At 39.3% G+C, this 15,397-nt stretch overlaps 1 protein-coding gene across 1 annotated transcript in view; it reads right to left on the bottom strand.

The window, feature by feature from the left end:
* The window catches only part of LOC143197894 (uncharacterized), a 316,954-nt gene that overhangs the window by 7,664 nt on the left and 293,893 nt on the right, over positions 1-15,397 (bottom strand). The window contains exon 81 of the mRNA XM_076406689.1: positions 15-15,275. Within this exon, the coding sequence (XP_076262804.1) occupies positions 15-15,275 (15,261 nt within the window). The remainder of the gene's footprint in view (positions 1-14; positions 15,276-15,397) is intronic.

Below are 15,397 nucleotides of genomic sequence, written 5' to 3'. Positions count from 1 at the left end.
CGGAACAATTTTACCTGATAACGAGACGGATTCTTTTCTCTTTGGTTTGAGTTTAATGTCGATTTCGGCCTCTTCACCAAAGTTCTCCTTCTTGAGTGGCTTCTTTAGACTCAGGCTTACATCTTCTTCGTTCTCGTGTACGACTGAGTACTTTCTTGAAGGTTTCCTCTTAAAGGCTACGTGGAAACTTTCGGATATTTCATCGTCGTCTAGTGGCAATTCTTCTGCGTCACTGCCTTCATCGATAATTTCTTCAATGGCTGGGCCTTCGCTTTCAACCTCCTCGATAATTTTCACCGATTCCTCGGCGGCCTCTTCTCCGAACGTTGGTTGTCTTTTTGGCTTCTTTAATTTGATCTTTGAAGTCAAACTTATTTCTTCTTCTGCATAAGAATCTAGAGAGATTTTGAATTCTTGTTCGACGTCCTCCTTTGTTTTCGACAATCTTGGCCTGAAGGTCACAGAGGGTACTTCATCTTCTTCTTCTTTGGTTTCTTCCTCCGGCTCTGATTTTCGTCTCATAGGTTTAAGGCGTTGTACCGTAAGTTCTTCAGCAGCTTCTTCGACTGGAGGTTTAGAAGACTTCTTTCTCTTAACCTTAATTTCGGCCTGTTCTTCGTTGGGTTCTTCTTCTGGTTGTTTCTTAAGTCGAACTTCAGCTTCAACTTCAGGTTGTTCCTCAATTTTCTTCGGCTTCTTAATGACAATTGCTTCAGGTTCTTCATCGTCTTCATCTGGTTTGTCTACAGGCACATATTTCTTAATGGAAACCTCGTCCTCGCCTTCGTCTTTGGTTTCTTTCTTTGGTTTCTTTGGTTTGAATGTTTCTTCAAACTCTTCTCCTTCTGGCTTTTTAACGACAACTTTCTCCTCCTCTTCTTCAGTAGGAATGTATTTCTTTACCGTCACTTCATCTTTTTCTTCTTCGACAGGCTTCTCTTTCGGTCTCTTGATGGACAGATCAGTTTCTTCTTCATCTCGCGGTTTTGGCTTAATAACTACTTCATCCTCTTCTGTATCATCTACTGGAACTAACTTCTTTAGAGTTACCTCATCTTCGCCTTCTTCAGGTTCTTTCTTCTTGGATTTTGTGACAACTACATCGGCTTCAGTGTCGTCCTCTTTTTTGAGTGGAACAGATACTTTAACTTCTACTTTCTCTTCTTGTTCAGGGGCTGTATCTGGAACAGGTATTGGCTTCTTGACAGTTATTTCAGCTTGTTCTTCTTCCGGTTCCTTCTTCTTCTTCTTAGGTTTCTTGATAGATATTTTAACTTCCTCTTCATCCTCTTGCTGTTTAGGAAGGGTAATTTCCTGCTCCTCTTCGGGTTGCTCTTTCTTAGGGGTCAGCTTAACCTCCACACTGATTTCTTCTTCGGTGTCTTTTTCTTCTGGGACTGGGACGTGCTTCTTAACTGTCACCTTATCTTCGGCCTCGCCTGGTTCTTGCGCTTTCGGCTTCGGCTTTCTTATTTTAACTTCCACCTCCTCTTCGGTTTCTTCTATCTTTGGAATCACTACTTCGTTTTCCTCATCTGGAGCTGGTACCGGCTTCCTCACAGTAGCGTCTTCAACTTCTTCGGGTTTCCTTTCCTTTGGTTTCGGTTTTTGTACATCAACCTTAATTTCTTCTTGAACTGGTTTCTCCTTAGGTATTTCTACATCCTCCTCCTCCACTTCTGGTTCTTCTTTTTCTGTTGGGACAAATTTCTTGACAGTTACTTCATCTTTATCTTCTTCTGGTTTCTTGTCTTTCTTTTTTGGTATTATAATTTCTTCAGAAACTTCATCTTCGGGTTTCTGAGATATACTAACTTCTTCTTCTCCATGTTCCTCCTTTTCGGTTGGTACAAGTTTCTTAATAGTTACTTCATCTTTATCTTCTTCTGGTTTCTTATCCTTCTTTCTCGGTATTACAATTTCTTCTGAAACTTCTTCTTGAGGTTTCTTAGGAACACTAACTTCTTCTTCGGGTTCCTCCTTTTCGGTTGGTACATGTTTCTTGATAGTTACCTCATCTTTAACTTCTTTTGGTTTTTTGCTTTTCTTTTTAGGTAATACAATTTCTTCTGCCACTTCATCTTCAGGTTTCTTTGGAACAATAGCCTTCTCTTCTTCTTCTTCGTTTTTAGGTTCGTCAGCTGGAACATGTTTCTTCAATGGTAATTCAAGTTGAACTTCTTCCTGAACTGTTTCAGACTCTTTGGTTATCTTTAGTTCTGCTTGATCTTCACTTGGGACTGTTACACTGACACTTATATCAGTGGCGCCCTCTTCTGGCTCTTCAGGTTTAGGCGTTTTCTTAAGAGAAACCTCAACTTCCTTTTCTTCAGTTGGTTTTATTTTCTTCTTTGGTTTCTTAATGGATACAGTTATTTCCTCTGAGGGTACTTCGTCTTCTGGTTTAATTTCTGCTGGAACTTGTGGTTCCTGAACTATAGTAAACTCAGCCTTCGTATCCAATGGTTCCGGTTTGGTAACTTCCTCTTCTTCTTTAATGACGATTTCCGATTTCACTTCTGGAATTTCTTCATGTGGTTTCGGTTTTGGAATAACAACCTCGGCTGGTTCTTCTTGGGGTTTCTTTGGTTTTTTCTTCAATTTAATTACTTTTTCTGGAACTTCTTCAGACTTAGGCTCTTCTTCTTCCAAAGGCTTCTCTTCTATCACGTCATCTTCGATTTCGGTAATTTGTTCCTGAATCTTAGGTTTCTCAACTGGTGCTTCTTCTTCCTTTGGTTCCTCCACTATTGGTAATTCTGGAATAGCTTGTGTGTCTGGTGTGTCTTCTGGCACTTCTTCTGGTGCTAATTCTTCTATTGTTACACCTTCCTTTTCTGGTTGCTCCTCTCGTGGCTCTTCCTTTATTATTTTTATTTCGATTACTTCTTCCGGTTTGGGTTTCTTGACCTTCTTTTTCTTGATTACTACTTCTTCGGTGATAACTTCTTCAACTTTTTCTTCAGGTTTCAAAGTCACCTCAATTTTAGCCTCTGCCTCTTCTTCTTTTGGCGTCTTCTTCTTTATCACCACGGTTTCAGCTTCAACTTCAGCCGGAAGTTCAGGTTCTTTCAGTTTAACAGCTATCTCTTCGACTGGCTCATCTTTTACAAGTTTTGGTTTTTTCCTCAAGATTACTTGTTGTACAACTTCTTCTTCTTGAGTTTCAGGCTGAGGTTGTTTTTCTTCCTTTGGTTTTTCTTCCTCCGGTTTTTCTTCCATTTTTTCTGTCTTAGGCTTTAGTTTCTTCTTTTTCTTTTTAATATCGTCATCCGGATATGGCTTGAAGTCGATTTCGTCGTCTGGCCTTGGTTCTAATACTTTCGTTTCTGTTGGCTTTGGTGGGAGCACAACAGACACCATTTCGGCTTCTTCTTCTTCTTCTGGTTTCTTAATTGGTTTTAATTTGAATTCCTCCGGCTCTTCTTCTGGTTTGGGTTTTCTTGGTGCCTTCAAAACTACCTCTTCTTGTTCTTCAGGTTCTAGCGGTTTTGGTACTGTCTTTTCTTGGGGCACTTCTGGAACATCATCTTCTGGCATTTCTTTCTCTTTTGGTTTTTTAATCACCTTTTTCCTTATAACCTTCTTCTTATCGGGTGCTTCATGTTCAGGAAGTTCAAGTGTGTCTCGATCAGTGTCTTCGTGTTTGAACTCAAATGGCTCAAAAGGTGGGCCTTCAACTTTATCTTTAGGTTCTTTTTCTTCCGTCTCCTTCTGTTCTGGTTTAATTACCTTCTCCTTAACAATTTCTTCTGGGAGAATTTCTTCTTTTTGAGGAGCCCGTTTCTTTAAGGTTACAGTATCTTCCGCTGTGTCTTCATTGGGCAATCCTTTACCTTTTAGTATTTTTATTTCTACCGGTTCCTCCTTTTCTTCTTCTGGTTTCTCTTTTGGTTTTCGCTCATATTTGTATGCTTCATCGACTTTCTCCGGTTCTTTACGTTTCAACTCCTCAAACTCTAAGTCCAATTTTTCTAGGTCGGTAGCTTCCTTATCTACATCTTTAAACTTCTTTGGTCGCCGTTTTTTGATCTTTTCGGCTTCTTCGACGCTCCTAGATATGATACCATTTTCCTTAACAGCACCTATATGAGTGACGTTCAACGTTTGATACAATTCATCTAGTGGAGGGAATTCTACCCAATTAATTCTGCTCTTCAGCTTGAGTTTGGGAACTTTCATTTCAGTGGGCTCTTTGGCGTCTGGCTTTTTGGATGGAGCTTTTAGTTTAATATCAGCCAAATTGACTGCTTCAGGCGTAAGGTCAACGATTTTTGGTTTTTGAGGCTTGACTTCGACCCTTACAATCTTCATCATTATCGGTTTTTCTTTCTTTAATTTTTCTGGTCTTTTTCTGAATTCGTCGTGGACAGTTTCACGCACTTTCTTTAACTCGTCTAATTCCTGCTCCAGCTGTTCTAGATTCGTTTTAGTTGGCTTCTTCTTCTTCTTTGACTTAATAGTAGATGCTTCTTCAATATTACGCGATATTACACCATTGTCCTTTATAATTGGCTCGAATACTATAACGTGAGGTTTTTGTTCAGCTTCAGTAAGAGGCGGGAAAACTATATAATTGATTCTACTCTTTAATCTCATGCCTAAAGCTTCTGGCTTCTTTTCCTTTGGCTTAACTGGAACCTTTTTCTTTTTCTTTTCTTCCGGCAGACTAGCAACTTTAGGTTCTTCTGCTTTTGGTTTTACCTCTGGCAGTATCTCCTCCTGCGTTTCATCTTCCGGCTTTTTGAAAGGTTTTAATTTGATTTCTTCGGGTTCTTCCTCGGGTTTTGGCTTTCTTGGTGCCTTAATTTTCACCTCAACAGGTTCTTCTTCTTCTGGAGCTTTAGGAGTTCCTTTTTGTAATACTGTTTCTTCAGTCTGTTGTTCAGGTTTCTTCTTTTCTTTCCGCTTGTAAGGAACCTTAATTTCTTCCGGTTTTTCTTCTTTTTCTTCGGGACTTTCTGGCGGTACATATTTTTCGAGCTCTATTTCTTCGCGATCAGTATCGAAAGGTTCTAATTTTGGGCGCTCCACTTCCCCTTCTTTCTTCTTCTTGCCTGGTCTCTTCGGTTTTGGTTGCTCCTCTTTCTTTTCCTCAACAACAGGTTGTTCCTTTTCAACTGGTTTTTCAGGAATCTTTCTTAAAGTTACTTTATCGTCTTCAGGGGTCTCTTCGGGCACTTGCCCTTTTCCAATCTTAATACCAGGCTTTTCTTCTGGTTTTTCCGGTTTTTCCTTGGGTTTCCGTTCAAATTTAAGAGGTTCTTCTAGTTTCTCGAGATCCTTCTTCTTTTGTTCTTCGTATTCTAGGTCGAGTTTCTCCAAATCGGTCAAATGTTTATCCAAATCTTTCGGTTTTTTTACTTTGGTCTTTTTGATTTTAGCAGCTTCTTCAATATTTCTGGAAATAATTCCATTGTCTCTTGTTACAGGACCCAGATCGGTAATTTTAGGAATTCGGTGGGCTTCTTGTTCTGGCGGGAATGGCACGTAATTAATTCGGCTCTTTAGTCTGGGTATTTTGTCTTTCTTCTCGTCCTTTTTAGGTAGAGGACGCTTGGGTTTCTTCGGCTTATCTTCTTGGAGTTCCGGTTTTTCAGGTTCTTGTTTAATTTTCTTTGGTTCCTCTTCCGGTTTTTTTGGTATTATCTCTTCCAGTTTCTCTTCAGGTTGTTCTTCTGGTTCGGCAGTTCGAAGCGTTTCTTCTTCAACCTCTTCCTCTTTTTCTTTCGGAACTTTCTTCTTTATCTTCTTAACAACCGTTTCTTCGGTTTCTTCTAAAACTTCCTCTTCTTGTTCTTCCGGTTTTTTATTCTTTTTCGGAACCTTCTTTTTAATTTTTCTAATGACAGTTTCTTCCTTAATTTCTTCTACTTCTTCAGGCTTAGTTTCCTCTTCTACCGGCTTAATTTCCTCGACAATGGGTTTAATTTCCTCGATTGGTTGTTCTTCTAACGGGGTAGATCTTTCTAGTTCCTCTTCGATGACGAGCTCTTCGCCTATCTCCGTTTCCAATTTTGGAACTTCCTCCTCCGTTACTTCTGCCTTGGAGCCTTTGCGTTTTACTTTTTTAATAATCCTTTTCTTTTTAACCTTCTCTTTATCGGTTTCGTCCTCTGGCTTGAATTCCATCTCAATATCCGGGCCCTCAAAGCTGATTATAGCATCCTGTTTCATTATGGTTTCTCCTTCCAGTTTAAATATTTCATCCTCCTCTTGTTTCTTAAATGGTTTTAATTTAATTTCTTCCGGAGTTTCTTCCGGTTTTGGTTTCCTAGGAGCCTTCAATATAACTTGTTCTTCTTCTTCGGGTGGCTGTTTTTTAGGTTCACCCTTTTTCAAAACCACCTCTTCTGTTTCTGGAACCGGCTTGTCCTTCTTCTTCTTTTTGTATTTTGGTTTTTCCTTTGCAGGTTCCTTTTCTTCCTCTTCTGGGTATTCAGGTGGTTGATAGTCTAGTTTTTCAGTCTCACCCTGTGGTATATCGAATGGCTTCAGTTCTGGCTTCCCGATAGTTTTTTCTGGTTTTTCTTCAATTGATTTATCGGTTTCAACCGGTTTACGTTTCTCTTTAACCTCGTCTTCTTTCTGTTCTTCGGACGGTTTCTGTGGAGTTTTCTTCAATTTAACCTGCTCGGGTTCTTCTTCTGCTGGAGGCATCTTGCCCTTTCCAATTTTGAGTGGAACAGGAGTGATTTCTTCGGCTTCTGGTTTTTCTTTGGGTTGGCGTACGTATTTGTAGGCCTCATCAACTTTCTCCAATTCCTTCTTCTTAACTTCTTCAAATTCTAAGTCAAGTTTTTCCAAAGGTGTTAGTTCCTTCTCTGTGTCTTTCAGTTTTCGCCTTCTGATTTTCTTGATCTTTTCGGCTTCTTCGATATTTCTAGAAATAACTCCATTATCCCTTATTGAGCCTATATCAATTATATTGAGTGGTTGAAGAACCTCACTTAATGGTGGGAAATCCACCCAAACAATTCTGCTTTTTAGTCTTAGTTTAGGTACTACCAGTTGAGTAGGTTCTTTTGCTCCTCCGGTCTTTGGCTTTTTCAGTTTAATTTCAGCGAAATTAACAACCTCTGGAGTTAAATCGACAATCTTGGCCTTTTGTGGCAAATGCTCGATTACGACGATCTTCATTAGAACTGGTTTTTCTTTCTTGGGTTTTTCCTTGCGTTTCCGATATTCATCGTGCACTTCCTCCTTGGGTTTCTTCAGCTCCTCAAATTCCTTGTCGATCTTTTCCAATTCTTTGATTCGCGTGACCAGTTTCTTTTTCTTGGGTTTGACAGTCTTCGCTTCTTCCACATTTCGAGATATGATGCCGTTGTCTCTATAAACTGGCTCCAATTCGCTTATAAGAGGTTTATGCTCCTTCTGGTCAAATGGCGGGAACTCGATAATCTGTATTTTGCTCTTGAGCCGTATTTTCGGCACAATCACCTCTGATTCAGGTTTCTTAGGCGTTGGCCTGGATTTCTTTAACTTCACCTCGGCAAATTCTGGTTTAACTTCAGTTATTATTGGAGTTTGTGGTTTTTCACCAGGCACTCGCTTAATAGTTAATTTGGTAAGTTTACGTTGTTCTTCAACTGGAGCTTCTTGTTCTGGAACTTCTTCAGGGATTTTCTTGTGCTTCTTTACTTTCTTTTTCAGTTTTTCTTCTTCCTTTGGTGCCTCCTCTATTTCTTCCTTAACGCTCTCTTCGGGTATATCTTCTTCTTCTTCGATGAGCTCTGCTTCCACGACTGGTATAGACTCCTCTTCATCCTCGTCAACTGGAGTTTGTTCCTTTGGTTTTTTGAGTTTTTTAATGATCTTCTTTTTAATTTTCACCTTTTCGGTCTCAGTGTCGGGCTTAATTTCCATTTCGATATCCGGACCTTCGAACGTGACGATGGTGTCGTGTTTCATAATCGTTTCTGACTCGACTTTGAATTTTTCGTCTTCCTCTTCTTTCTTATGAGGTTTCAATTTGATCTCGTCACCTTCGGGTTCCGGTTTTGGTTTCTGTTTCTTTTTCAGTTTGATTTCAGGAACCTCCTCGTTCTCTGTTGGTTTAGGTACTCCAGGAACAATCTGGTCTTCGATTGTTTCAGGCTTAGGTTTTTCAGACTTCTTCTTTGGTTTCTTTGGTTTTTCTTTCTCCTTTATTTCCTCGTGTTCTTCTTCAGGTTTAGGCAGGTCGAGCGTTTCCCTTTCAGGAGATTCGTGGTCTATATCGTATGGCTCAAACGGAACTCTATCACGCTCTGATTCGTCTTTCTTTTTTGGCACGCGTTTTTCTTTGGGTTCTTTCTTAGGCACCTTGGCTCCTTCTGGAGTCTCAATTACCTCCGGCTTCTCTGGTACCTTCTTCAGAGTGACTTCTTCATCCGGTCCTGGTTGTTCCGGCAGTTTACCTTTACCAACTTTCAGTTTTTTGTCCTCATCTTTGGGTTTCTGTGGTTTTTGTTTTTCTGGTTTGACAAACAAATCCTTGTCCAGTTTCTCTTTTTCTCGTTTTTGAAGCTCTTCAACTTCCAAGTCCAACTTTTCCAAATCTGTGAGATCTCTCTCGTAATCCTTGACACGAATCTTCTTCTTCTTAGGCAGCTTTTTCGCCTCTTCAATATTACGGGATACCACGCCGTTATCTTTGTAAACGGGAGGTAGGTCAGTTATTTGTGGTATTTTTTCTGCTTCGGTCGCAGGTGGAAATGGTATATGGTTGATTCGACTTTTCAATCGCGGTATCTTATCACGTTTTTCTTCTTTAATGGGTAGTGGTCTTTTAGGTTTCTTAAGCTTCTCTTCAACCCTTTCTGGTACGTCTTTAAGCTTTTTGGGTTTCTCGACCTTAGGTTTAGATTCCTCGGGTATTTCAAGTACCTCTTCAGGTTTTTCGAAAATTTCCTCTTCGACTGGTTGTTCTAATGGTACTTCTACTTGCTCCACTCCGTCTTTCTCCTTCTTCTTTTTTATAATTTTCTTTCTAATTATCTTCTCTTTGACAATTGTTTCTTCTGAAGGTGTTTCAGTTGTAATTGTGTCATCCTCGGTGACCTTATATTCTTGTTCAGTAACAACCTCCTCGACAATTTCTGGAGGAATTTCTTCCAGAATTTCCTCAACTAACTCCTCAGTTGGCTGTTCTTCACCAGGAATAGCTTTTTGGTAGTCAATTAATTCCTCTGTAACCTCACCCTTCGAACCCTTACGTTTAATTTTCTTGATAATCTTCTTCTTCTTCTTCAGTTTATCTGTCTCGTCGTCCGGTTTGATAGACATCTCGATGTCTTCACCCTCGAAAGTAACAATGGTATCGTGCTTCATGACAGTGTCGACTGCGACCTTAAATTCTTCGTCATCTTCTCTCTTTTTGTGAGGTTTTAATTTTATTTCTTCGGGAATTTCTTCCGGCTTAGGTTTCTGTTTATACTTCAAGGTAACTTCTGGTTGTTCTTCCGGTTCCAGCGGCTTTGGTTTACCAAGCTCCAAAGTAGCTTCTTCTGTTTCAGGTGCTGGTTTTTCTTTCTTCTTTTTGGGGACCTTAACTTTATCTTTCTTGGGCTTTTCCTTTTCGTGTTCTTCGGGTGCTCCAGGGACATATTCGTCCAATTCTGGCCCTTCGTGGTCTATATCATAAGGTTCGAATTTTATTCGATCAGCTTCGTCTTCAGTCAACTTCTTGCCTTTGGGTTGTTCGGGCTTCTCCTTCTTTACTGGTTTCAGAGCAGGCTTCAGTTCTTCTTCCTCGATCTTCACTGGGACTTTCTTGAGCGTTACAGTTTCTTCTACCTCTTCTATCTTAGGTATTTCTCCCTTTCCGATTTTGAGTTTCTTGGGCTCATCCTTCTCTACAGGCTTCTTCTTTTGAACCTTCTGTTGTTTGTATTCTTCATGTACTTTCTCAGGTTCTTTTTTCTTCAGCTCTTCCAATTCAAGGTCTAGCTTCTCCAGATCCTTATTGACAACGTCCTTATCCCTCAATCTTCTACGTTTGGTTTTGGGAACTTTTTCGGCTTCTTTGATATTCCTGGAGAGAACGCCATTATCTCTGTAAACAGGTTCCATCAAGGATATTCTAGGTAATTGGAACTTTTGATTGAGTGGTGGAAAATCGACATGTTGAATTCGGCTCTTAAGTCGTGGAACTTGTACCTTGATACTAGAATCTCTTCTTTCGGTGGGTTTTTTGGGTTTACGTAGTTTAATTTCGCCAAATAGAGGAACGTCTTTAGCTTCCACAATTTTAACCTTCTCAAATTTGATCTGTTTAACTTCGAGTGGAACAAGAACTGACAATTCTCTTCTTAGTTGTTTTGGTTTTGTATCTTTAGGTTTCTTCTTCGGTTTTTTTTCTGGACTTGGCTTTACCTCTTCAACTGTAACTGAAGTTTGCGGTTCTTTACCTTCTTCTTCAATAACTACAATTTCGATAACTTCCTCTTTGTCGCCTTTAGGTTTTTTAATTACTCGTTTCTTGGTCACCTTCTTCTTCGGCTTACCTTCCTCGTCAACAACAATACGTTCTTCAACTTCTTCAGGTAATTCCTCAATATATGTAACAGTTGATTCTAATGGTTTCTCAGATGGCGCTTTGCGAACTACTTCTTCAGGAAGGTCAATTTCTTCTATGGTCACAGTGGTTTGTGGCTTCTTTCCTTCTTCTTCAATGACAACTATTTCGGTCTGTTCCTCTTTGGCACCTTTCTTTTTCTTGTAGATTTTCTTTTTGATAACCTCCTTCTTTTTACCTTCGGGAGTTATCTTTTCAATTATCTTTACTTCCTCTGGAAGTTCAGTTATCTCATATTCAGGAAGTTTTGGAATTTCAGCCATGGGTTCCAGCGGGACTGTTCTTTCCTCTATAGTAACGGTAGTTTGTGGTTTTTTGCCTACCTCTTCGACTACAACAATGAGAGTATCTTCCTGTTTGCTGCCCTTTCTCTTACGGATAACTCGTTTCTTGGTTGTTTTCTGATGTGGTCCCCATCTGCCGGGCACTTCTTCAACTTGTACTTCTTCAGGAAGTTCTTCGATGTAAACAGGTAACTCTTCTTCTGGTGTCTCATCAATTGGAACTTCTTCAATTGTCACAGATGTCTTAGGTTTCTTTCCGGCTTCTTCAATAGTCACAATATGGGTAATTTCTTCCTTATCGCCCTTCTTCTTCTTGATGGTTCTCTTTTTAGTTGTTTTAGTTGGACCAGCTTCATCTTCAATCACTTGAATTTCTTCAGGAAGTTCTTCGATGATAATTGGTTTTTCTTCATCTACTTCTTCTGGAATCAATGGTGCTAGTTCTTCTTCTTGTACTTTGTCGACTCGTTTTTTGATTATTTTCTTTTTGATTACTTTTTTCTTGGGTCCTTCCTCGACTTGAGTTTCAGTAATTTCAACTTTGTCCTCGTCGACAAATAGTGGCTCTTTGGATTCAATAGTTGGAATTTTGAGATCTTTAACGACATCTTCTGGTATTTTTAGTTCTTCTATTATTACCGATGTTAGTGGCTTCTTACCTTCTTCCTCTTCAGTAACTGTTAGAATAGTTTCCTGTTTACTACCTCTGCGTTTTTTGGTAATTTTTCTTTTGATAGTCTTATTAGCTTCGACTACAATTTCTTCTGGAAGATCCTGTATTACAATTGGGGCATTTGGCGCCTGGAGTGGTAATTCAGATACAACAAATTCAGGAGTTTCGATTTCCTCAATGACCACACTAGTTTCAGGGGCTTTTCCTTCCTCCTCGCGCACAATGATTTCTGTTGATTCCTGTTTACTACCCTTTCTTCTTTTAATAATCTTCTTTTTAATAGTTACTTTCTTTGGACCTTCATCTGTTTCAGTCTCGGTTACCTCAATTTGTTCTGGAACCTCTTCAATGATAACTGGCTCTTGTGATTCTTCTACAACTTCATCCTCAGGAACTTCGATTTCTTCAATTACTACTGATGTCTGTGGTTCCTTACCTTCTTCTTCAACAGTAAATATCTGAGTAACTTCTTCTTTAGTGCCTTTTCTAGTTTTGATCACTCGTTTCTTAATAATCATTTTCTTGTCATTTTCTTCGAAGACTTTAATCTCTTCTGGAAGTTCTTGAGCAATCACAGGTAACTCTTCCGATTCTTTAAGCTTCTTAACGATTTTCTTTTTGATAATTTTCTCTTTGGGGCCTTCGCGTATTTCAACTTTTGTAACATTAACTTTTTCTTGTGCGTCTTCAACGAATATTGGTTTCTGTGTTTTCGGTTTGGGAATAGTGAGTTCCTCAAGAATGTCTTCTGGAATATCGATTTCTTCAATGGTGACCGTTGTTTGTGGCCGTTTACCTTCTTCCACAATGGTTATATGTTCGGTAGTTTCCTGTTTACTGCCTTTACGTTTCTTGATAACTTTTTTCTTAACGGTGGTGGTTTTATCAACTACCTGAACCTCCTCTGGAAGCTCTTGTATTACAACGGCTTCTTCAGTGAATGGTACATCGGGTAAGGATTCTTCTGGAACATCAATCTCTTCAATGGTCACGGTTGTTTCTGGTGTTTTGCCTTCTTCTTCTCTGACAATGATTTCCGTGGTTTCTTGTTTGCTTCCTTTACGCTTTTTAATTATCCTCTTTTTAGTAATAATTTCTTTAGGGCCTTCACGTGTTTGAACCTTGACAACTTCGACTTGTTCGGGTACTTCTTCCAAAATAACCGTCTGTTCTGGCTTGATTGACGGCAATTCTTTAACTAGGTCTTCTGGGTAATCTATTTCTTCAATTACAACGCTTGTCTGTGGTTCTTTACCTTCTTCTTCTACCGTAAAGATTTGGGTAATTTCATGTTTGCTACCCTTTCGTGTGCGAATAACTCGCTTTTTGATAATTTTCTCTGGCTTATCTTCCTCCTTTATAATGCGAATTTCCTCAGGGAACTCCTCTGCAACCACAGGTTCATGTTTCTTTTCGGCCTCCTTCACCTTTCGAACTTCTTCCTTCTTTACCACTTTCTTTTTGACGACAATCTTTTTAGGACCTTCTTTGACCTGAACTTCTTGTATATCGACTTTGGGTACCACGTCCTCAATAAAGACAGGTTTCTTTAGTTTTAATGATGGTACACTAAGCTCCTCTACGACTTCATCTGGTAAATCGATTTCTTCTAAAATTACTGATGCAATTGGTTCCTTGCCTTCCTCTTCGACAATGAATCTCTTTTCGATAGCCTGTTTGCTACCCTTTCGTGTCTTTGTTACTTTCTTCTTTATTATCTTCTTGGTAACGTCGTCTTCAAATACCTGTTCTTGCTCAGGAAGTTCTTGGATGATAACAGGTTCGTCCTGAATATCTGGTAATTTTTTAATTTCATCTGTCAAATCAATTTCTTGTATTGTGATGGTAGTTTCCGCTGGTTTACCTTCCTCCTCTGTCACGGTCAGTTCAGTCGTTTCTTGTTTACTGCCTTTCCGTCTCTTGATGATTTTCTTTTTAATAGTTTTCTTAACTGGACCTTCTGATGTCACTGTCTCTACCACCTCCACTTTTTCCGGTACATCTTCAATAATAACTGCGCGGTCCGGCTTGGTCGGTTTAACTTCGTCTAGTTCCTCTTCGGAAATTTCAATCTCCTCGATGGTTACAGTAGTTTGAGGTTCCCTACCTTCTTCTTCTACCGTAAAAATCTGAACAACTTCTTGCACGCTTCCTTTACGTTTTTTGATTACCCTTTTTTTAGTTATTTTGGTTTCTGGAATTCCTTCCTCATTGATTTTCTCTTCAATGGTAATTTCTTCCGGTAACTCTTCGGCGAATAGAGGCTGCTCTTCGTCTTGCTCGGTAGCTTTTTCCTTCTTCTTTTTAACGATTTTCTTTACTTTCTTTTTAACTACCTCTCTTTGCTCCTCTTCTTGAACAACGTCGATATGTTCTGGTACTTGTTTAGCCAAGGCTTTCTTAATGAGTTCCATCTGAATCATGTCTTCAATGCCTTCGGGTTTTACTTTATCCTCTTGCAGAGATGGTACAATTAAGTAACCATCTTCAGTAATCAAACTTTGTTCGGGTTTCTTCACCTTCTTGGTTTTCTTCGGCTTTTTAGGAACCTCTTTCTCTTCTTCTACCGTTTCAACTTCTCGAATTACAACGGATGTTTCGGGTTCTTTACCTTCCTCTTCAATAGTTAGGATTTCTGTTTCTTCTTGTTTGCTACCCCTACGTTTCTTAAATACCTTCTTTTTAATAACTTTTTTTTTGGGGCCTTCGTAGGTATCGACGTGTGTTACTATGACTTGCTCGGGTACTTCTTCAATTGTTACTTGTTGGTCTTTTGCGACCTCAGGCAAAGGTCTCAGCTCTTCTTGGGGAATGGTCTTCTCTTCTATAGTGACAGTAGATTGTGGTTTCTTACCTTCTTCTTCCACCGTCACAATATGGGTTTCTTCTTCTTTACTACCACGGCGTTTCTTGATAATCCTCTTCTTAATAACCTTTTTCTTAGGACCCCAACGTCCTTTCACTTCCTCCACTTCGACTTCTTCGGGAAGTTCTTCAATATATATTGGTTCTTCATCTGGTATGTTTTCTTCAACTATCGTTTCAGTAACTTCCGGTTCTTTTCCTACCTCTTCGACGGTGTGTTGTTCTATAATTTGTTCCTTACCATCTTTTTTCTTTTTAATGATCTTTTTCTTAATTATTTTCTTTCTGTCTTCAGTGATGACTTCTTCAGGAACTACAATGACCTCTTCAGGTAGCGTTTCCTCCTCTGTGATTTCTTGTATTGTCACAGAAGTTTGTGGTTCTTGTCCTTCCTCTTGAACTGAGAAAATTTCTGTTGATTCTACTTTACTACCTCTACGTTTCTTGATGGTACGTTTTTTAAACACTTTCTTCTTAGGGCCCTCTTCAGTATCTACTTGAGTTTCGATTATTTCTTCCGGTAATTCCTCTATATACGTAGGTTCTTCTTCGGGTTGTGACGGTAGAGTTTTCAGTTCGTCTTCTGGTATGGTCAGTTCTTCAATAGTTACTGCAGTTTGAGGCAGTTTTCCTTCTTCTTCAATGGTGACAATATGGGTGTCTTCTTGAATGCTTCCTACGCGCTTCCTGATCGTCCTTCTTTTAATGATCTTTTTCTGTTTCTTTCCATCATCAGTGACTTCTTCTTGGACCTCGACCTCTTCGGGTAATTCCTGAATAACCGGCACTTCTTCCATTGGTTTTTGAGACATTACCGTTTCAATGGTAACAGATTCTCTAACATCTTGGATTACCTTACCTTTGGCTTTGGGTAATTGGTCGTCAAATTCTCCTAAAAAATAGTTAATAATATAATTGTGGTAAATAGTTAAGATCCAAATATAACTAAGAATGGCATAATTAAGATACGTTTCTATGAGATCTCTTGAATATTTCATTGAAATGATTTAAAAT

This window comes from Rhynchophorus ferrugineus, unplaced genomic scaffold (assembly GCF_030347505.1).
Source record: "Rhynchophorus ferrugineus isolate W39M unplaced genomic scaffold, kcgeb_rfMv2 rfM6, whole genome shotgun sequence".
Lineage (NCBI taxonomy): Eukaryota > Metazoa > Arthropoda > Insecta > Coleoptera > Curculionidae > Rhynchophorus > Rhynchophorus ferrugineus.
The sequence above is the reverse complement of the archived record's forward strand: the minus strand, read 5'-3'. Positions and strand labels throughout refer to the sequence as shown.